Source organism: Onychostoma macrolepis, chromosome 18 (assembly GCF_012432095.1).
Source record: "Onychostoma macrolepis isolate SWU-2019 chromosome 18, ASM1243209v1, whole genome shotgun sequence".
Taxonomy (NCBI): Eukaryota; Metazoa; Chordata; class Actinopteri; order Cypriniformes; family Cyprinidae; genus Onychostoma; species Onychostoma macrolepis.
In genome coordinates, this window is record NC_081172.1 from 28,653,871 (window position 1) to 28,675,498 (window position 21,628).

Below are 21,628 nucleotides of genomic sequence, written 5' to 3' on the forward strand. Positions count from 1 at the left end.
CATTCCCTCAAAGCTGGCCAATCGATCAGCAGATTTTGAATCTTCCTCGTCCTCAAACTGTGCCGGTCGGGGACTTGTCTGTAGTCCCTTCGAATCACTCCATTTGGCAGAGCTGTGGCCTTTGTTGCTTAAAACTGCCCAGCTGTTGGCATAAGCATCGGTCAAGCGAGTGGGTGACTTATAAACACTATCGGTCAGTGCTTCCTGTCTTGAGTTTGGGCCCAACGACTGTAAAATTGTCCTCAAGCCTAGACGTGGTTATATCCCTAAGGTGCTCTCGACTCTGTTCAGAGCCCAGGTTAACACCTTTTTGGCACTCCCCGTCACAGGGTCCTAATGCACTTTTCCTGTAAGCGCTTTGAGAGTGTATTTTGAGTGCTCCAATCTGTTCAGACAGTCGGAGCAACTTTTGTTTGCTTTGGAAGTCTCCATAAAGGGCTGCCAATTACAAAGCAGAGGCTTTCTCACTGAATAATCTACACCATAGCCTAGGCTTATATCTCAGAAAGCTTACAATGCCCCATAGGTGTGAGGGCCCACTCCACCAGAGGAATGGCCTCCTCCTGGGCATGGTCCAGTGGCATCTCTATTGGTGAGATTTGTGTGGCCACCGGCTGGTCATCGCCATCCAGGTTCTATAATCTAGACGTCCCGACCCTGCAGGCACGGGTTCTGTCTGCTTGATCTGCCTATTTCTCCTAAGGGTGGAAATGGTTATGTGGATAGCCCTCAGCTGTGCTTGGGGCTTAGTTAGCTGATATTCTTTAGGGGTCCTTACTTAAGTGCTCCGAGACTGGACTCGCAGAGCGGGTCATTCTGTATCTACTCATAGCACGGTGTGATTAGATGCTTTCCCCATACACAACGTGAGAGAACGCTTTGAAAGGAACGCCCAGTTACTGACGAAACCTTGGTTCGTTGAAATAAGGGAACAAGTATTGTGTCACTGGCCATGCTATAAGCTGCACGCGAATTGATGACTGTCACTTCAGAATGATTCTGATGAAAAGGCACTGTGAGCCCACTTATATAGAGGTCGGCTCCGCCTTCTGGCGGGCTAAAGTGCCATAGGTTTGTGCAGCTACACAAACGTGAACAAATCAGGCTTTAGTAAAACAGGAGTTTTCTGTTACTGGGTTTAAATAGGTGCGATATTGAGTCAAAAGATTACATTATACTTGAAATTATACTGTGGATAGATCTTAGTTTTTATTTATTCCAGAATATTTCTTTTTTAAAAAGCCAGTCAAACTAAATAAAGCCAAGATGAGGGATTTGAGGACTGACAGACAATAAAGACATGAAGTGTACAAAAGGACATTTATTTCCCATCACTAGGAACAACAGGAGACACCAACCCAGAGACACTGAGGCGCATTACTGTACATAAACCGTCAATAATTACAATACTTATCATAGTACAGATACAGATTTTTTTACATTGTACAAGTTTGTCTCGGTATAAATAGTGTATGCTGGATATATTTCCCTTTCTCAGGATATAAAGTTGCAGCAGTGCTCCACTGATGGATGTGCAAAACCCAAATAAATACTAGCATGTCCATAAACACAAGTTACATGAAATACACAAGTTCTTCCAATCATTTTAACAGATAATACATAGAATAATATGAGGACTCAGATAACTTGAGACATATTGAGAAGGATTTTTGTGGGGTATGAAGGGTTCAACCTTCATCTGAACCTCGTTCTGGCTGGTGACTCCTTCAGTGGACCATATTTTAATATTTTATAGTAAATATATTAAGTAAAAGCATTAATTTGGGGTTTGCTTTAATTTGCAAGGGAGCTGATGTGGGCATGGACGATCTGATCTGGGAAGTTTTGCTTTAACTATTAAAATAACACAATTTTGAGATTGATGCTAGATTCTCTGAATGAAATGTCAAGGTCATATTCCACTCCAAACCATAGGAAACTACATTACATTTCATATTAGAAACTGCAGTCAGTGTTTTTTTTAGGAATATTAATATTTTTGCATCATGACAATGTTCATGACAACAAAGTTCATTTTAACTGTAACGCTTAATAGTCACAAAGCTTCACATTCTCTGTGCAAATTCTAATTCTCTCTTTGGATTTTGGCGTAAAATGTGATCTTTTATAAGATCCGCCTGCTCATCAAGGCAGTATTTTTACAGGCTTTGCGGCTGTGCCAAATTTTACTTGAAGATTTCCAAATATATTCAAACAAAAGCCAGTAAAAGTGAGGATCCACAACGCTTGGCCCCTTTTATTGTGGGGAAACAAAGAAATAATAATAAAAAAAGAAATCCTTTTAAAGGGGTCTCATCAGTCTTACTCAAGTATGAAAATGCAGAATCTTTCAATACTTTACTGAATTAAAAATATAAATAAACAGGGGGGAAAAAAGAGACCAAAATGAAGATAAAAGGCAGGATGGCACAGGTTAAAAGTCATGATAGTTCCTGAAAACATACACAATTAGGTCTTTTTGGGTGTCTAGAGAAACACAGTTAACCACTCCAGTGTTCTTACTATTTCATACAAAACATCTTCACTATTTCAGTTCATCTTTTTAACTCTTCAAGAAAATAAATCAGAAATCTGTTCATTTAAAGTAACTCTACAGCTGAAGACGACGAATCAGTTTCTTCATGTGTGATTGAGGGTCAGGGTTTGGTGATGTGAACTTCACTGGCCCCTGTCCCGTTGGTGGTGGTGGTGATGATGTACTGCGTGGTGGTCTGCTGACTGACGGCCGGCTGCTCCATTGGGTCGGGGTGGACCTGCGCTGCGGTGGACGGGACGTTCACCTGCTTACCATCCAGCTCCGTCTGTCCTTCTGAGATCACATAATGTGTCTGCAATGCACGAGAAACCAAAACATAATAGCATTACAACATGAAATCAAAAACACTGGAATTTATGTGGAAGCCAGATAGTTCTTCCACTCACTGTTTTGACCTGACTGCTGTTGACGGCAGCAGTGACTGGGGTGCTGGCCTCTGCGATCACATACTGAGTATGAGGAAGAGCCATCATCTGGATCTCAGACGCTTACAGGAGCAAAAGGAGGAAAACACAATGCTGCCATTATGTTTTCTGTATAAATACAGGTTAATATAGCAATAAATATTTATTACAGAAGCTTTTGCTGAAGATGCTTACGATAACTCCTGTAGTTCCAGTTGCTGGGTAGGTACGCATGCTGTGCAGCACCTTGCGTCTGATTGGTGGACGTCTGTAGAGTCTGGCCCTGAGCGAGGGTCACCGGGGTCAGCTGGGCGGTGCTAAGCTCCTGAGCCGCTTGCTGAGAGGAGGGACTTAGAGGCTGAGCTGAAACCTGATTGGATGATAGAAAAAGTGTTAAAAGGCAAGACTGATGCCACTAAATTACACAAAACTTTTTTTTTTCCAACCAAAATTATTCTAATATTTTATATTTTTTTAATTATTAAAATACACTCTATAAAGAAACTGAATCATTATAGATCACCCTAATATAACATGGACCAAAAATTTGGTCTTGGTGTGAATATGCTTAAAATTTGTTGTCCTACACTGCATGCATATCCTGTAAAAGTCAGCTGCTCACCTGTGCATTGGCCTGCACTGTCCCCGTGGGCTCAGCCACCTGGATGTGCTGAACCTGAATAGAGTGCTGACTGTAACTGTGAGGGTCGTGTAACTGACTCACATCTACCGTAGAGTGCTGAGAATGAGGAGAGGACGCCTGCAGGGACAGACAGTCACAACACTCACTCATCAAATCAGTCTAAAACTCACCAGAAGATAGAAAAGCACTATAAATAAAGGATTATGTACACAAGTATGCAAAATAGAAGCAGAGAACAATATATGTGTATGTACTATATATGCACACAGTACCGGTCAAGATTTTTTAACTGCTTTACCATCACAGGAATAAATTAAATTCCCAATATATATATATATATATATATATATATATATATATATATATATATATATATATATATATATATATATATATATATATATATATATATATATATATATATATATATATATATATATATATATATAAAAAATAAAAATAGTAATAATGAGTAATAATAATAAGTTGTTTTAAATAGTAATAATATCTCACAATATTACTGTTTTTACTGTATTTTTGCTAAAAAAAAATGAATGCAGCCTTGATGAGCATAAGTGACTTAAAAAAAAAAAATAAAGAAATCTGAATTATTCCAATTTGAATTATTACCGAAAAAAAAAAAAGGGAGCTGGTAAAAAAAAAAAAAAAAAGAAAGATAATAAAAGAAGAAGCGAGTGTGAATGAGTGTGTCCGTACCGGGGCCACCTGCACCACCTGCAGCTGTATGTGCTGTGGCTGTGACAGGCCTCCTCCTGCCTGAGACACTGGGATGTACTGGATCCTCTGGAAATCCCCTTGTGCTGTGCGGTAGTCTGTGGTCAGGGTCTGGGACAGCTCCGTCATGGCCTGGGTCAACAGATCGGTCGTCTAGGAGGAAGACAAAAACAGATGAATATTGGGATGTTACCTGACGTGACACTTCATTTACCATCTAACCAGTAACACTTTACTATCGCACTGACCCGAATATAAGACGATGTTTTTTTTTTTCGGTCGTTGTATTCAGGGTCTAGCCTTTGACATGTCAATAATACACCCACAACAATAGGTGGCACCAAATACACATAACGAGTGTGCCAAGACAGATGTAATGTAATGTGTGTTGTAATAATGTTAGAAGATCGCAAGTGAAAAAAAAGAAAAAAAAAGCTTACAGCGGCATGAGTCTTGACTGTCATGTTAGCCTGATGGGAACAAACTTCCTCTGCAAGTGATTTTAAAATGTAAGACAGTAGCCTACCCAGATTTGAAGGCTACAATAAGATTTCACTTCTACTGATAATGAAATTTTGTTAGGCTACTATGAGATGGATAGCCTAATTGTTATATAATTCAGATGGGCTACCTGTTATTTTTATGGTACATCAAAAAGTGTATATTTTAAATGTGATTGTTGGTACATTTTACCAGTATTTACCATACATTCAAAACAGGAAACAAATATGCAATATGAAAATAATTTAAGAAAAAATGTTTTTCTTTAGAATAACATTGTCCAATGATCCCATTGAGACCTGAGACATTTGTATAGAAGGTAAACAGGGTATATTTCGATTTGAAGTGTATCTGCTCACCACCACGGCCTCTGCAGTAGCGCCGTCTGTTGTGATGACAGCAGGAGTGCTGCTGATGACAGTAGTGGCCAGCGGTGCCTGGATGCTGCTGCTGCTGTTGTACTGATACTCCGGATGCTTCTTACGGATGTGCTGGACCATCTTCGTCTAAAAACAAAGATAGGCATATATTAGGACACATAAATCCATACAGATTAACACATACCATGTCACTAATGGCTGTACAGTACCTTGCTGCTGTACTGTTTGGCACAGTGCGGGCAGCACACCGGTGCAGTAGCGATGGTGCCGGTCAGCTGCGTGTGTGTGCTCAGCATGGGGTCAGGCTCTCCCGGCCCAGCCGGACGCAGCTTCCGGATGCTGGGGGGCAATTCTGCCCCAGGGTGGTTCTTCAAAATGTGGGCCTTCCTCTTACTAGCACTTTTATATACCTGAACAGGTAAAGGAAAAGGGTGGAGATAAAATAACAACATAACATATACAATTACTACTTTCATGGATGAATTTTCATGACTTCTTCAGTTGTTTTTAATTGCATTATATAAATATACATGTGTGTGTGCTATTCAAAATTTGGGATCAGTAAGATTTTTAATGTTAATTAGGAACATTTATTTATAATAAAAATCTTTTCTAACAATATAAGTCCTAATTTAAGTCAATTTAACACATCCTTGCTGAATAAAAGTATTCATTTCTTTAAAAAAAAAAAAAGTACCTGCCCCAATTTTTTTTTTACAGTAGTTTATATTTTTTATGTTTTCAACAAATGCTGTTCTTTAACTTTTTATTCATAAAATATATTTTATGAAAGTATATACTAAAAAGTATATGAAGAATTCATTTGCAAAAACATAACTCCATTTTTAACAATTCTCAGAAATCATGTTTTTACATTGTGCATTCCAATTAATCTCAATCAAATTGCATTTGGGTTATTTTGACTAGGTTAAAAAAAAATAACTTAAAAAAACAGCTAACTAACACAATAAAAACATGATAACATAATAAAAAACATGATTCATGATGAGTTATCCGTTTTTGCAAATAAACTCTTCATATACATAGGTTCTAAAAAAAAAAAAAGAAAAAGAAAAGAAATTTAGCTGTTCCCAACACTGATAATATATCAGCATATTTGTTCTCTGAAGGATCATGTGACACTGAAGACTGGTGTAATGGCTGAGGAAAATTCAATAACCTCACAATATCACAGTTTTTTCTGTATTTTTGATCAAATGATGAGCATAAGAGACTTCTTTAAAATACATTAAAAATCTTACTGATCTCAAACATTTGAATGTCAGTGTACACGTGTGCGTGTTTCTCAAAACACAATAATCGACTGAAATTTCCAAGTTTTCCAAAACTTTGGGAACCCTATACCGTTAATTTTTTTTTTTAAGTTTGCCTAAAAATGTCTTTTTCAAGATCAATTTTAACAGAGAACCTGTTGACATGAATGCACTATGCAGGAAGAGCCAAGTGGAAACTATTTTCAGGAGGAGGCTCAAGTCTCTTGGCTCTAGGACACACTGCTATTGTCTTTCTATGAGTCAGCAGTAACTGCAGCCAATGTGAAGACCAGAGGGTCGTTAAAATGTGCAGATCCATAGAAGGTGGTAAGACAGAATTGGCAGAGCTCACAGCTATCATGAACAACCCCAGTAGAACACTGATGTGCTGAGAGAGTCCAGACCTTATCACAGTACTGGCAGAAGTAATCTCTGTTGGGTTTAATGATGGGCAGCGTCAGCTCAGGAACCTCCTCCAATCGCATCTCAGGATGTCGTTTAGAAAGGTGATTCACCTATGGACAGTACAGTAATAAAGAGGTCACAAGTGGCCGATGATTTCAAAAACACTAATTTTAGAAAGCCTAAGAAACAGAAAAAAAAAGGTAATAGACAAACTTGAGATAAAAAAAAAAAAAAAAAAAAATTTAAATACCAGCATCCCTCGTCTCCTGAAGCCCATCATACAGAGTCTGCATTTAAACATGAAGCTCTCAAAGTCAGTGGTGGGCTCCTTCTGTTTCAGAGCTTTGGTGCGGTGGATGCGGTCCGCCTTTTTGGCCTCGCGTTCAGGGTTGTGCATCCTTTGCATGTGCTCCCGTAGTTTATCCTTTCTCTAGCCAACAAAGGAGAAACAACACACAACAAAATGAATGAGAAGATATTAAACAAACACACACATTCTAAGGTGGGTTTCATGTCTAAACTTTAAATGCAACAAATGTATATGGGTTCAAAATCTTAAAAATGCATAAACATCATAATGCACTGCATTTATTCGTGTATACATTTATGCATGAATGATATTCATCTGGGCATATGTGAATCACCTTAAACTGTTTTCCACAGGTGGAGCACAGGAAGTCCTTGCGGTCAGAGTGGCGAAGCATGTGGAGTCGTAGTTTATCAGGCCTGCAGAAGGCTTTATCACACTCCGTACACTGGAAGATCTTCTCCGAGTGGAAACTTCTCACATGTTTCTTAACCTGCACAACACAGATGCATGATTGGTTCATCACACACGATTAAACAAGAATATCGCCATGTAACCAGACATTAAAACGGTCATATCACTTTTGACTTCCACTTGTTATTAAAGGTTTATTTAACTAAAAACAGTCATATTTAGTTTTTATGTATTTAGCTTTACATCACTTGCTCACCAATGGATCCTCTGCAGTGAATGGGTGCCGTCAGTTATATTATAAATCATATCTGGTGTCTGAATAATTTTTGGTTTGACTGTATATACATATATTGGTGGATTTTGATGTGAGAGGACAACATGGGATGGTCTTTTTCGCTGGAGTAAGCATTATGGATTATGGGCGCCCAAGAATTATGGTTAAAACGTCTTAATGATGGATTTCTTTCTTACAAACAAGCAGCTTTTCACTTCACAAAACGTTAATTGACGGACTGGTGTGGATAACTTATGTTTTTATCAGCTGTTTGGACTCTCATTCTGACGGCACCCATTCACTGCAGAGGATCCATTAGTGAGCAAGTGATATGCTAGATTTCTCTAAATCTTTTCCGATGAAGAACCAAACTCATCTACATCCTAGACGAAGTCAATTTTCAGCACATTTTCATTTTTGGGTGAACTATTTAGAAACAGTTTTGTGATAATGTGTACATCTGTTTGTTAGCACATCACACCTGTATGAAGTCTGTGAAGGTTTTCTTGCAGGAAGGACAGGAAAAGCAGCCGTTGACCAGGTGAACCCCCACATGCACTTTGAGCAGGTCCAATCTGTCATAGGACTCGGCACAGAAGAGGCAGGAGTAGGTGCGCTGATCAGAGTGCAACTGCAGGTGATCCTCGAGCGCAGCGTTCGTCAGGAAGCCCTTACCGCACTGATGGCACATGTGACGGCAGCCGTCCCGCCCGTGGTACCGCATGTGCTGGTCCAACTTGTCTTTATCCCGAAAGGCTTTCCCGCACTGAGAACATTTAAAGGGTCGAAAGGACTTACGGATGAATAGATGCTGGAGAGCGGCATTCTGGGTAAGGGAAGAGAGAAAGCATGGAGGAATGGACACTTTTGAAATGAGAAGACGACCAGGTGAACAATCCAGGCAGGATGATGAGGAATCACTTAGATTACACTGAATTCATATGATTTGTGAGCAATGACACGATGCACTCGCATGGTCTTTATGTCACAGAGGGGGTTGCTGAAACAAGCCGTTTTGTTTGCATGCTGAACACAAACAGCATTCAATCTTTCAGTTGTAGCTAGTTCGCACAAAAATTAACATTCTGTCATCATTTATTCTCCTTCATATCTTTCTAAACCCAAAACAACTTTCCTCCATGGAACACAAAAGGAGATGTTTGGCAGAATGGTTTCCATTGCCAATATTAATACTCATGGCTCTCTTAATTTCTTTGCTTTCAAATGTTAAACCATAGAGCTCTTATTTTGGCAAATTATAGTATCAGTAGTGTGAACCACTTTTACAGGTTTTTTTTTTTTTTGTCATTTTTGAAGCACAATAGTAAGCACTAGTGCTTGGTATTAACAGATTTCACAGTTCAGTTCAGTTCCGACTCACAAGCTCTTGATTTAGATATCAATTCATTTGGCTATAGATCAGGTCCAGTATATGTAGCTGACAATTGGTACATTACTATCATATTGAAGGTTAAAATAACAACCAGTCTAAATTAAACAATGGTACAATCTAGTTTCAGATCAACACTCGTTAACAAACATTTAAAATTGCACACAAGTCCGTTTCTACTCCAATTCTTTTGTTGAAATATAAACATTTAAAGTAAAGAGGAAGAGATGACTGATTCACGCGCACTCAGCACCAAAATGGTATTTACTCTTTGAATTTCATGATACAAACTGAGACTTTCATATTAAAAGTCGCAAAGCTTATTGTGATTATTGCATGGAAGGCATGCTACAAATCAAATTAAGCTATGTTTTGTTCATGCATCAACAGAAAACAGTATAGACTAAATGACTGATTCTTGGGATTTAATAATTGACATCGGTTCATCGACATGAATATCAAAATCAATATTGTCAAATCAGGCCTAGCATCCTTTCCCATTCAAGTTCATTATAATAGAAAAGGGCACCCATGAAACCATAAACATCTCCTTTTGGTCAAACAGGACGACAGGACTACAATTTAATGATGTGAATGTTGATTTTTGGAGCAGCTGTCCTAAAACTCTGCTGGTTGATGAAGCTCAAGGACTGAACTGATACAGACAGATGTAATGGGGATGTAGGGAGTCATAGACTGTCAGTGTAGCGTGACATCACAACACTATTGACTGAAGGAGGAAGTTTCCTCCGACTCCACTCTGGCCCACATTAGACCTACCTGCAAGTCCACCTGAACGTGCAGCACACAACAAAAGAGAAGGACACACACCCACACACACGCTACTGTTAAATAACTCTAGCCTACTCAACACACTACAATGCAGAGATCTGAGGTTGTGGGTCACTCATGACGGGCGTATCTTACCCTAATCCTCCTCGCCCTCCTCATGTCATGCGGTGTGAGGTGGGGGTCTTCGGGACTTGTCTGAGACAGGTCCTCTTTGGCAGACCCCGGGACTTCTGTGGCCGGAGGTGGGGTGACAGAATCCCCCTCCTCTTGCAGCTCCTCAGTGTGGGTTGCTGGGGTATCAAGCCCTTCTTCTGTCTCGGTCTCCATCGATTCGGCTGTCATCTCCACCACCTTCAGCCCATTAAGAGCTCCGTCCGTTCGCTCCTCAAATGGTAGTTTATCTACAGATGATAAAAGCTCCTATGGCAGGTGCAGAGACAAAAATTTAGCACAGTCAGTTCCAACAAACCCTTCAAACTTTTAAAAGTTCATAAAGAGATCAAAATCCAATCTGCATCAAGCAAACAAATTTGAGCTACCGTTAACATATTTGATGATTCTATGTGTGTGTGTGTGTGTGTGTGTGTGTTAATCAATGTTTATATGTGAATCAAAACCTAAATTAAATCTGTTCATCTTATAATGCAATTTTGCCTCTTCGGAAAACTTATTAAACTGTTCCATTCATATGGATCACTTTTAGGATGTCTTTATAAACTTTTTGAGGCATCAAATTTTTGGGTGGAATGGACTTTCAGTGGAGGGACAGAAATATCTCAGGTTTCATAAAAAATTAATTTGTGTTTCGAAGATGGATGAAAAGACATGAGTAAATGAGGTCTGCAGTACCTGTGTCTTGTCAGCACTCTCAACAGGAGTCTGTGGGCAGATGAATTTCGTACGTCGTCCTGGTCGCCTTGCAGCACCGAATCGTTTCCTGCCCCGTCCTCGGCCACGGCCCTTCGGCCTGGAAGAGGAGAATATTAGTCAGATTCTGCAATGGACTCACTGTCAGGAATACAATCATGATCATCGGAGAAATCAAGTCACTGATGTGCATTCAAACCTTTGGATGAGGTTCAGCTTGTCGTCGTGCATGTTTAAGTGCTGCTGAAGCTGCTCAGAGCTCATGAACCGTCTGTTACACTCATAGCACGGCCAGTTCTTCTCCTGCTCACGTAAAACTGATCCAGGAACCACAAGAGAAACGTTTTTAAAATATTACAAGGATAATATCATTGGTCAGATGTAAAACTAGGGGTACAGTTCTCGGTAAAATGAGTAAATAGGAAGTTAAATAAGAAGTTATATATAGTTAAAGGAGGAGATTATAAGCATTTAGTGTGATTCTTTTTAAATTCATGACTGCTATTGTTATATGAATGAATAAATATATTATGAACATTTTTAAGCTTTGACCTTTGTGTAATCAGCCTTACTGATGTGTTTAGAAGCTTTAATTATTATTACATTCTTCCCAATGGATATGATATTATGTAAATATAATTAACTGAAATTAATGCACATATATACATTTAGTAAAAAATCTGTCTTAACAAGACTGATTTTCCCTCTCATGCTGCTTTCAACTTTTGTTTACTTTTTTTATGATAAAAGTTTGATTTTTAACATTTATATTATAAACCTTTTTTGGGACACGGTGTAGGGATGCATGATATTTATCGGACAGATAAATTATCGACCGATATGAGTGAAAATTACGTCATTTTTATTGCGCCGATAAATAAATGAAATCCGATAAGTAGGTCCGATAAAGTACGCTTGATGGTAAATCAATCAGTCAGTCTGATTTATCTGTGATTCATCCGCTTTCCGAGTGCAAGTGACTGCAGCTTTAAACTGACTCTCAGCCTGTGTCGCGCTCACTATGTCATCATCTGTGAACATGCCTTCGCCTGCCTGCTGGAAGTTTTTCTCGGTGGCAGAGGAGGAGGACAATGCCATTGCTATTTGCAACATGTTCAGCAAGGATTCCGAGAGGAGGAAAAAAGGTGTCAAGTTTTAACACAACAAATCTTATATCTCACTTGAAAGGTCATCATCGCGGCGAAGCTGTATTAAAAGAATATGAAGCAGCCGCAGTAGCAGCAGCAACTACTAATGCTAAGCCCAAAACACAAAGCGTCGATGTCCCCATTCAGCAGGCATTTGAAAATTGTAAAAAGTTTTCCAGAGACAGCGAAAAAGGTTGAATAGATGCATTTCTTTATGCATGAAATACTTGAATATAAATTTGTTGTTAATTGTAGATAAACCATAGTTCTGTTAAACCATTTCTGTTACTAAGTATTGTGGTGCCTTACACAAAAAGAGTCAGGACTGATGTTTGCTATTATAGTTAGGCCAGAGCTACTAAAATATCGGTTTCATCAATGCATCTTAGATTTTGAATTCTCCTGGGTGCACAAACTGCACATTATATGAAAATTATAATATAAAAATTTGAACTTATTGGTTATCGGTATCGGATTCGGCCACGAGAAGGACTTAATTATCGGTTATCAGTATCGGTTAAAATTTTCATATCATGCATCTCTAAACACCACAGATTTTATTGTACTGAAACTCCAAAAAAAAAAAATAAATAAATAAATAAAATCGCAAAATGAACAGAGCTGTGAGAAAGTTCACAGTTATATCCTTAGTAAATATATTGTTTGTCATGCCTGTGGATGTGTGAATGAATCACCAATGTCATCAATTATAACACTTCCAGCAGTTACTAATTTCAGAAGAGACGACAATTTACCTTTTCTCTCTTCATCTGTGACATCATGAACTTTCTGGTTGACAAACTCTGCATACGATGCGGCGTACCACACCTGGAATATAAGACTGCGTGTGAATTTCTTTCCTTGAAGTATAAAATAAAAAAAAAAAACATTAATACTTATTAAAACTTACTTTATTTCAGCTAGTTGCAAAAGCAACCCTTCTAAGCTTCATTTAGTTTTAGATGAAGTATTAAAATAACTAAAAATAAAAATTTTAACTGAACAAAACCTACATATTTAAAAAAAATTCTAATAATAAAAATGACAAAACTAAAATTAAAATTGAAAACAGAAAATATAAAAATAAAATCTAATTCTAAATATTAAGAGAAACTACAATAGCCAGGCATATGACAGCACTAGCAATCTCAAATTCCCACCACCATTCATAAAAAGTCACCAGGTCAAGTAACATGTTTCAGCACTGATTCTACATGTGTTTGGCACTTTGAATGATTTGAAAGCTTTGAACTGTCCTGCAGATGTGCCGCGAGCTCGTGCAGCGCTCTCAGGACCATTCCATCCATGATGCTTTAGAAAACAATCTATTCGCAGTTTATTTGGCCATTTGCATGATTTCAATCTTCATGCAGTAACCAACTAACACTCAGATCTACGCAAATCACAAGGGTCGTCCCTCAGACATCGGAAAACCGTATTTATACAGAAAAATCACATCCCTGAATAGTATCTTCAATGAATAATTAACACTGGTAGCACTCCATTGCATTAAAAACAATAATAGTAATAAAATGTTTAGCAATATGGCCCAGTCATTTGTTTGATACAGATGAGAAACTGTTACTTTAAGCGCACCTTAAGCTCCTGTTTGGGCTGAATGTTCTTAATGGTGGTGTAAAAAATGTCCGACCCGTATTGATAAGCCACCAGGTTCTGCTCCAGGTGATTCTGGGCCGGGCGAACAAACATCATCCAGTTACATCTCTCTTCATCGGTCAGGTCAAACCAGAGGTCCTCTGCCCTCTCGCCTTCTTTTTCAGGGTCTAGCATGTATAACTACACAGAAGCAGCAGGATGTGAGAATTTTAAATGCAATACTAGAAAACTATCTAGAATAAAAGAGTAGGTGTTTACAGGTTTGCCGTACTTTCAGGTGGATGTGCGTGTCCTGCAGTTCGCTCTGTCGCACCAGCGGCCCCTCTATAGGACCGAACTGTGTGCGTTTGGGGATACGCCTCTTGGTAAAGACTCCGCCCAGGAAGCGGTCAATATACAGGACGAGAGGAAGGCTGGCCCGAGCCTTGGACATCACAGGGCGGCTGAGGATGGGGTGCAGAGGGCCATGTTTTATACATGCTCCAGGATTAGCATTATTACAGTCCTCACACCCTACACATAGAAATAATAACACATGATCACATTCCAAAGTGACTTGACCTTGCATTTTGCAAGAGAATTAAAACCGATTTTCTTTCACCACACAGTCTTATGTGTCTACTCACAGAGGTTCTGAGGGGTGAACGGCTGGGGTGTCCTGGGTTCCCAGTCATCCATTTCAGAATCATCGCTATCATTGTCTTCTTCCTCATCCTCTGAATCCACAGTGGAATCGGTGGCCCCCAGGGGACTCGATGAGGCCTCTGGCATGTTGGGGAGAGCTGCATTAGTCACAGCAAGTTGGCTCTGTTGGGAAAATAATCAGTTTCTAGTCAAGAGGAGGTTAATCTTGCTTCACTAAAGCAAATGATTGTTTATTTTAATACACTGTAATCTCATGCCTATGGTAGGACAATGTTAAGAAGCCTTTCAGGTGAACGGCTCACTTCTCAGAATAAAATAAAAGATCAAAGTGTCTGTCAATCAAACTAAGTGCAGCACAGCACTGCGTTCATGTGAGCAGCTCACGAGTCAGTGTTTTCAGCAGCTCAGTTCACGCTGAAACAAAGTGTCTGCATGTGTGAATTTAATGTGCATTTGGGAATCGTGAGCCACTGTGCCAGTTATGCTGCGTTTTCACATTTGCATCATTTCCAACATTTTTGTGGACAGATGATTAGAGTATTTTACTAGATTTGTAATACAGTGCTTTTGCAAACCGGTTTTCACAGAAATCGCATTTTTGCCAAAATAACGAAAATAGCGAAAAAATCTAGACATAAGTATTGTAATTTCACTAATGTAGTGTAAAGCAGTGATTTTGCTGGAATAAGTCAGTGGTTCTCCTACAGAATTGGGCTACTTTTACACTGTTGCTGCGGGTTGTTTTTTAGTCTAAGGGTTAAAGCGATCAACACCCCCTGGAACGCAAGGTAAAAGAGGTTTGAGTCCACAATTCCAAATCAATACAAAAAATCCTGCAGGATGTGTTTAGCAGTGCAGGTTCACCTGTGTCACAGGTTCCAGGATCGCCTGTGGGCCATCAGCTACATTACTCAGTACGTGCAGATTTGCAGTGTTCATGTTCTGACCGCTGGGTAGCAACACAGTCACCTGAGAGGCAACAGATAATGTTAGTGGGCCATATCAATGGAAAAAGAAAACACGATAATGCTATGGAACGCCACACTACCTGTTGTGTTGTGCCATCTTGCTGAATGTAGGCCACTTGGGGCTGATCTGTAAACACCGCCTGGATAGGAACGAAAAAGAGCAGTAAACCCGAGTTCCAGTGTGTCTGCGATTATTCATCAGCAGGAGTATATATGTACATATCTTTCAATCAGCCAATAATTACCACAAAATAAACCCAACAAAGTGACTGAACTTGTATCACACTTGAAGGGGTTTATTTTGCAATAATAATAAAATATATAATCTGATTGTACAGCTTATTACACATCACCTACTCACACAATAAATAAATCATTAAATATGGAGTTGAAATGCGGAAGAAGAAAAACACAAAGTGAGGTAAGTGAAAAATTAAATTTGCACAGCTTTGCAGGAAGCTGGTCAATTACATGTTCAGCAAAAATAACAAAATATTGTGACTCATGTAGTACATATTTTTTTTAGTCTGGAACATGCTAATTTCTGCAATTAATATTTGCTGTTTAATGAGATGCTAATGTCTTTTCCCCACATGCTTTTGGTAGCAATACAGAATATGACCATGTTTTCTGTGTTGCTCAATTTTAATTTTAATGCATTATCTAACATTAACCAATTAACATTAGCATTAAGTATTAAGTAGTTGGAATAGTAATTGGAAAGTGAACTTATCAAAATTATGCCTTCACAAGCTGCTTTGTCTATCCATCACTCTTCTAAGTTACAGCAATAATTATGAATCATAAGATCGAATCCACACATCTTCACAGTGTAGATGAACTCACCTGCGTTCCATCGGCTGGGTGTATGTACACCAGTGTGTGTTCGGCAGACTCAACAGAGGTGTAGGAGCTTCCGTCTGCAGCATATACAACCTGCTGCTGAGCGCGGTCAGACTGCTCTCCGCTATACACGATCTGAGCCACCGCACTGGTCTCAAAATGCACCTGCACACATTATCGTATCATGACACATCCATGACAATGACGTTTAGTGCATAATGGCCTGTAATGCATGCTTCATTGTAATGCAATTGTTTTAAAGCTGGAGTAGACTACACAGATTTTGCCAAGATTTTTACTCTAATTTGCAATCTTTTAGTCATTTAGTGCATAATGTCATGTAACTATTTACAATACAGCAAGTCTATGATGCCTAGTATTGGTTGAGATTGTAAAAATCGAGCAGTGTATTCCAGCGTTAAGCAAAACAAAAATGGTCTTTGAAATCAAGATACTTCATAGAGAAGTTTAAAAACATTTGTTGTATAAGAGAGCGGGGGAGTGAATTCAATAGAATTAAAATAGAATTATATACTTTATTGATTCTTGGTTGAAAAATGTTAAAGTAAGGTAACTAAATAGTTCCACATAACTAATATGCGTCTACAGAGCAAGGTTTGGCTGTACCTGAGGTGTATTTCCATTGTCATTGTTGGGTGCTGAACTCCACACAGGTGAGGACTCCTGCTTGGCCTCCATAGCAACAGTATGAGGCGAGACCGAACACCTCCTCCACCTATCCACCGCTCATCAACCACCTGTATATGCATTACAGAAATTGCCATATCTTTTCAAGACTTTATTAATTCCCATGACTTCTCTAAATAGCATGAGCAATTATGAAAAACCCATATGATTAACCACAACTCTGAACACTGGGGAGAACACATCACTTTACAAGTCTATAGTGGTCATAGCCCTGATTAGCATATCATTACAAAATATACAATGTAGTATGCAACATTGTTGCCACTTGACCTCATATAGTTTTACTGTTAGAGGTCTTTTCTTTCTTATTGTGACATACATCTAAGTGTAATGGATTATCAAAAAAAAAAAAAAAAAATTAGCAATTTAGAACTTGGTTTTATGCATTTGTTGTTGGTTGGATGGATGTTGTAATGCGGACATGGCTCTCAAAAGTGAAGGCAGATGAACTTGAGTTTGAACGTGCGAGTTTAAGAGTGCTACTTAACTGGAAGAAAGCATCCTAGTGATGTTGTGTCCTTCTGAGGCTTCAAGGCTAGAGACCTACTCAGCATTAAATGCTAGAATGAGATGGTCTAGTAAGTGATTAGAATTAGAATTAGAAGAATATACTGAAAATGTATATTGTATTGAAAACTGATTTCTATTAATGCAGTACAGGTAACCATGTGTGTCTGTGGTCTCCCAGTGGTTTACATTATGTATGATTTAGCATTATGTGATACATTTGCAACAAAACTAAAGATAACAATGGCTTCACCTCAAAAATCATATTTTGCATAACTATGAAACTGAACAAGCTCAGTGTTGATTCATTTTCAGTCCATTGATTTGTCATGAATTGGAATGTGTGCAGATGATTTTGGGTGATTGAAGGACACCTGATGCATCCTTCAAAGCAGGCCGATTGAAGGACACAAAGCAAAGACTGCCTTCTGAGCATACTTAAAATTAACACATCCTACAACAAAGCTTGTGTGACTTTAAATGCAGATCTTGAGCCGAAAACTCTTTACCAAACACCAATGGTTTGTACATATGGGTACAGTCATTTTAGACACTTCCAAAACTGTTGCAACAGAGATGGAGATACAACTTTTAAATACATGAATTATGTTTCCATCTTTGTTGCCACAGTATTGGAAGTGCCTTTTTCTGTTCTAAAGAAGGGGGCGTCCCAATACGTTTGTCCATATAGTGCATGTACAAGTCATTGGTGTTTAGTAAAGAGTTTTTGGCTCAAGATCTGCATTTAAAGTCACACCAGAGGTGTTCAGCTTGGATCAGGACTTGGCTTTCTGCAGACCAGTCAAGTTCTTCCACACTGACTCAATCAATTATTTCTTTTTGAACCTTGCCTTGTACACAGAGGCATTGTCATGTTAGAATAGAAAAAGGTCCTGTCCAAACTGTTGCTTTAAAATTAGAAGCACACAATTCCCTAGAATAGCATTATATGCTTAAACATTAAGATTTGTACTCATGGAAATTACTAAAGTAGTCAAACCTGTTCATTAGAAGGGGGTGACCCAATACTTTTGGCAATATAGTGTATCAATGTAAACAATATTATTGCCCAGCTCTAATCTAAAAGGCATGAAGATATTATGATATTATAAACAATAAAGTCAAAGTTTCTGTAAAGCGGCCTTACAACAGCATGTATTGTGACAAGCGTTAGACAAAAAAAATGTTTTGACTTGGCCTTCAATTATAGTGCCAGAGAAACATCTGGAAACCTCAGTTTTCAAATTGTCAGATTTTTCCAGGTTTTCCATGACTGTGGTAATCTTGTATAAGAAATACTTTAAGTTATACTCAAAATAAAGATTAACTCCCTAAAAAAAACCTACTTGACCATGGTGCAATGATGGCATCATACCCTAATTATAATATATGCCATGAAATTTACATGGCACTCCAATGTACTTAAAAGAATACCATGATTAATCTGTATAAATGACATTATACGTTTTGTAACAGAGTGGCTTATGTGAACGGAACAGATGAAAGCTCAGGCTCGACACATTTCATCCGTTCGTTGTGTTATTTGTGATTTATTGAAAGCTCGCTCTTTAACCCAAACACAGGCGCGTACTGGAGGAGCGGTCAGTCTAATCACTGCACGGGGGTAGAGGAGACACACGGCCGGACAGAAAATCCCCAACAGCCGCGCTGACAGAAAAAACACACGCAGACGCCTAACGTTATCACCCCGGCCTTCTTCAAACCCTGAGACAAATGAAGAGATTACAAGGGCTGTAATGGCGAATGAAGCGATCGGGCTGTTTGTGAGGCGCTCTCCCCCCCGTCTCAAGCCCGCAGGTTGGGAGTTCCAGTCGGACTATACCACAAAACCCGCAGCGCAGCGGCACAAAAACAGTTCCACAGCAGCTTCATCAGCCATAAACTCGCGCTGGTGCTCGGCAACGACAGAAGGATGAGAGCTGAGGGCCTGTTTGATCTGGAACGGGCCTACGGTGTCGTTTTAATCGAGCACACTAGTTTCATGGAGGTTTTCAAATGCAGGACAGAGGCGCTTGGCTCCCCGCGCATAGATGAGCCCAGCGCGCTCCGCGAGAGTCTGCAGCAGAATGAGGAAGACACGACAGGACTCCATTTTGGGTGGGACTAAGACAACAACAAAGCAAGGCGAAGACACTCAACAAAATATATCTACACTCTAATCGACCGTCCAACGGAAAACAGCCTGTGAATTTTACGTGGCACTTACTGAGAGACGATCCTGAATCCGCGCTTAAGCTTCGGGTGTGGATTTCCCGAGAGTTTTCAGCATTTTTAGGAAAAGGTTGAAGTGGGTCTTCCCTCTGAATGGTAGCTGCAGAGATGGCTGCCTTGCATATATTAACATAATCTACCTAGCAACAGACCCGCGGCCCCAGGCGACGATTTCCAGATTGTGATATATATCGAAGGAGATTTTAAGGAATTATAGGGATAAAAAAGGCATATATGATTTGCTGGATAAAGTCCGCGTCGTTTATTTTGAACTCCGATATGTGTAGATTGTTTTTCATTTCGAGATAATTGGCATTTAATGCTCATATGCCATTTTCCTCACAGAGCCAATGGGGATTTTCCGCCATTTCTCCCAACCAATGAAAAAAATAAAACGTCTTCAAAGCCGTCCAATGAAAAAAAGAGAACGTGCCAGGCGTGCCAATGACATTTCGCGTCGCACAAGCACTTGTGCACATGTATGCACGTATACATACTATGTTTCATATAAATGTGTAATATATAAAACATAAATTATATTTATGATAATAATACATAAAAGTGACCCTGGACCACAAAACCAGTCATAAGTAGCACAGGTATATTTGTAGCAATAGTCAACAATACATTGTATGAGGCAAAATTATCGATTTTTCTTTTAAGCCAAAAATCATTGGGATATTAAGTAAAGATCATGTTCCATGAAGACATTTTGTAAATTTCCTAACGTAAATATATCAAAACTTAATTTTTGATTAGTAATATGCATAGCAAAGAACTTCATTTGGATAACTTTAAAGGTGATTTTCTCAATATTTTGATTTTTTGCACCCTCAGATTCCAGATTTTCAAATAGTTGTATCTCAGCCAAACATTGTCTTATCCTAACAAACCACACATCAATAGAAAGCTTATTTATTCAGATGTATACATCTCAATAAAAAATAAAAAGACCCTTATGACTGTTTTGTGGTCCATAATTATATATACAATCCCATTTCAGGGTTTATGCTTAAAACTGCACTGGACCAGACAAGTCTAGCAAAAAGTGCTCGGCACTGACAAGTCATGGTTTTATCTCACCAGGAGTGATGGTCAGGCTTGTGTTTATCATTAAAGGAGTGAGTGTTACACCGAGGTCTGTAGTCTTGAACGGGATTGATTTGGAGGTGGAGGGTCCATCATTGTCTGGGTCGGTCTATCACAGCATCAGACTGAGCTTGTTTTGTTACAGGAAAGACATCCTCCTCCCTCATGTGTACCCTTCCTGCAGACTCATCCTGACATGATCCTCCAGCATGACAGTGCAAATCTGCGGTTTCAGTTTCTCTTAGTTGTTGAATGTTCATACAAGTATTTATACGTTAGAATAGTTCACCCAAAAAATGAAAATGCGCTCACCCTCGGGCCATCCAAGATGTAGACGAGTTTGTTTCTTCATTGAAACAGATTTGGAAAATTTAGTTCATACAGCTGATAAAAACATCACAATAATCCACACGACTCCAGTCTATCAGTTAACGTCTTGTGAAGCGAAAAGCTGCATGTTTGCAAGAAATAAATCCATCATAATCACATTTTTAACTCAAACGTTGCTCAAAAGCCCTTGATCCATAATACTGTTGCCTCCAGTGAAAACGTCATGTTTGAATTAGGAGAGAAATATGCACAGATTAAGCACTTGTACAAGCAAAAACATGTTTTAAACATGTTGGTGGATTTTGATATGAGGGGACAAAAGGGGGTTGACTTTTTCAATGGATTCTTATGAACCGGTATTTTGGCCAGAAACAATGTTTTAAGTTAAAACATTCTAATGATTGATTACAAACACACAGCTTTTCATTTCACAAGATGTTAATTGATGGACTGGAGTGGTGTGGATTACTTGTGTATTAATGTGATGTTTTTATCAGCCGTTTAGACTCTCATTCTGACGGCACCCATTCACTGCAGAGGATCCATTACTACATTTCTCCAAATCGGTTCTGATGAAACAAACTCATCTACATCTTGG

At 38.9% G+C, this 21,628-nt stretch overlaps 1 protein-coding gene across 1 annotated transcript; it reads right to left on the bottom strand.

Moving 5' to 3' along the window:
- Positions 1–1,430: 1,430 nt before the first annotated feature.
- prdm10 (PR domain containing 10) lies at positions 1,431–21,547 on the bottom strand. The gene is made up of 23 exons (XM_058751648.1): positions 19,607–21,547; positions 16,792–16,922; positions 16,168–16,329; positions 15,402–15,461; positions 15,218–15,322; positions 14,335–14,515; positions 13,980–14,221; positions 13,688–13,888; positions 12,847–12,919; positions 11,143–11,260; positions 10,926–11,043; positions 10,212–10,496; positions 8,376–8,720; positions 7,544–7,699; positions 7,150–7,329; positions 6,899–7,009; positions 5,430–5,630; positions 5,200–5,346; positions 4,322–4,492; positions 3,584–3,721; positions 3,157–3,331; positions 2,944–3,044; positions 1,431–2,849 (listed from the first exon to the last, which is right to left on the bottom strand). Exons 2-23 carry the CDS (start codon positions 16,861–16,863, stop codon positions 2,658–2,660), a joined length of 3,534 nt encoding a protein of 1,177 aa, XP_058607631.1. The 5' UTR covers positions 16,864–16,922; positions 19,607–21,547; the 3' UTR covers positions 1,431–2,657.
- Positions 21,548–21,628: the final 81 nt, after the last annotated feature.

What these genes read in the sequence shown, in the direction of transcription:
- prdm10 (XM_058751648.1), bottom strand. Translation starts at nt 16,863, where the DNA reads ATGGAGGCCAAGCAGGAGTCCTCACCTGTGTGGAGTTCAGCACCCAAC. An exon ending in TCCTGGAACCTGTGACACAG is followed by an intron (nt 14,516 to 15,217) that starts GTGAACCTGCAC and finishes TTTTCCCAACAG; the next exon opens with AGCCAACTTGCTGTGACTAA. An exon ending in CCAAACAGTACAGCAGCAAG is followed by an intron (nt 5,347 to 5,429) that starts GTACTGTACAGC and finishes CTTTGTTTTTAG; the next exon opens with ACGAAGATGGTCCAGCACAT.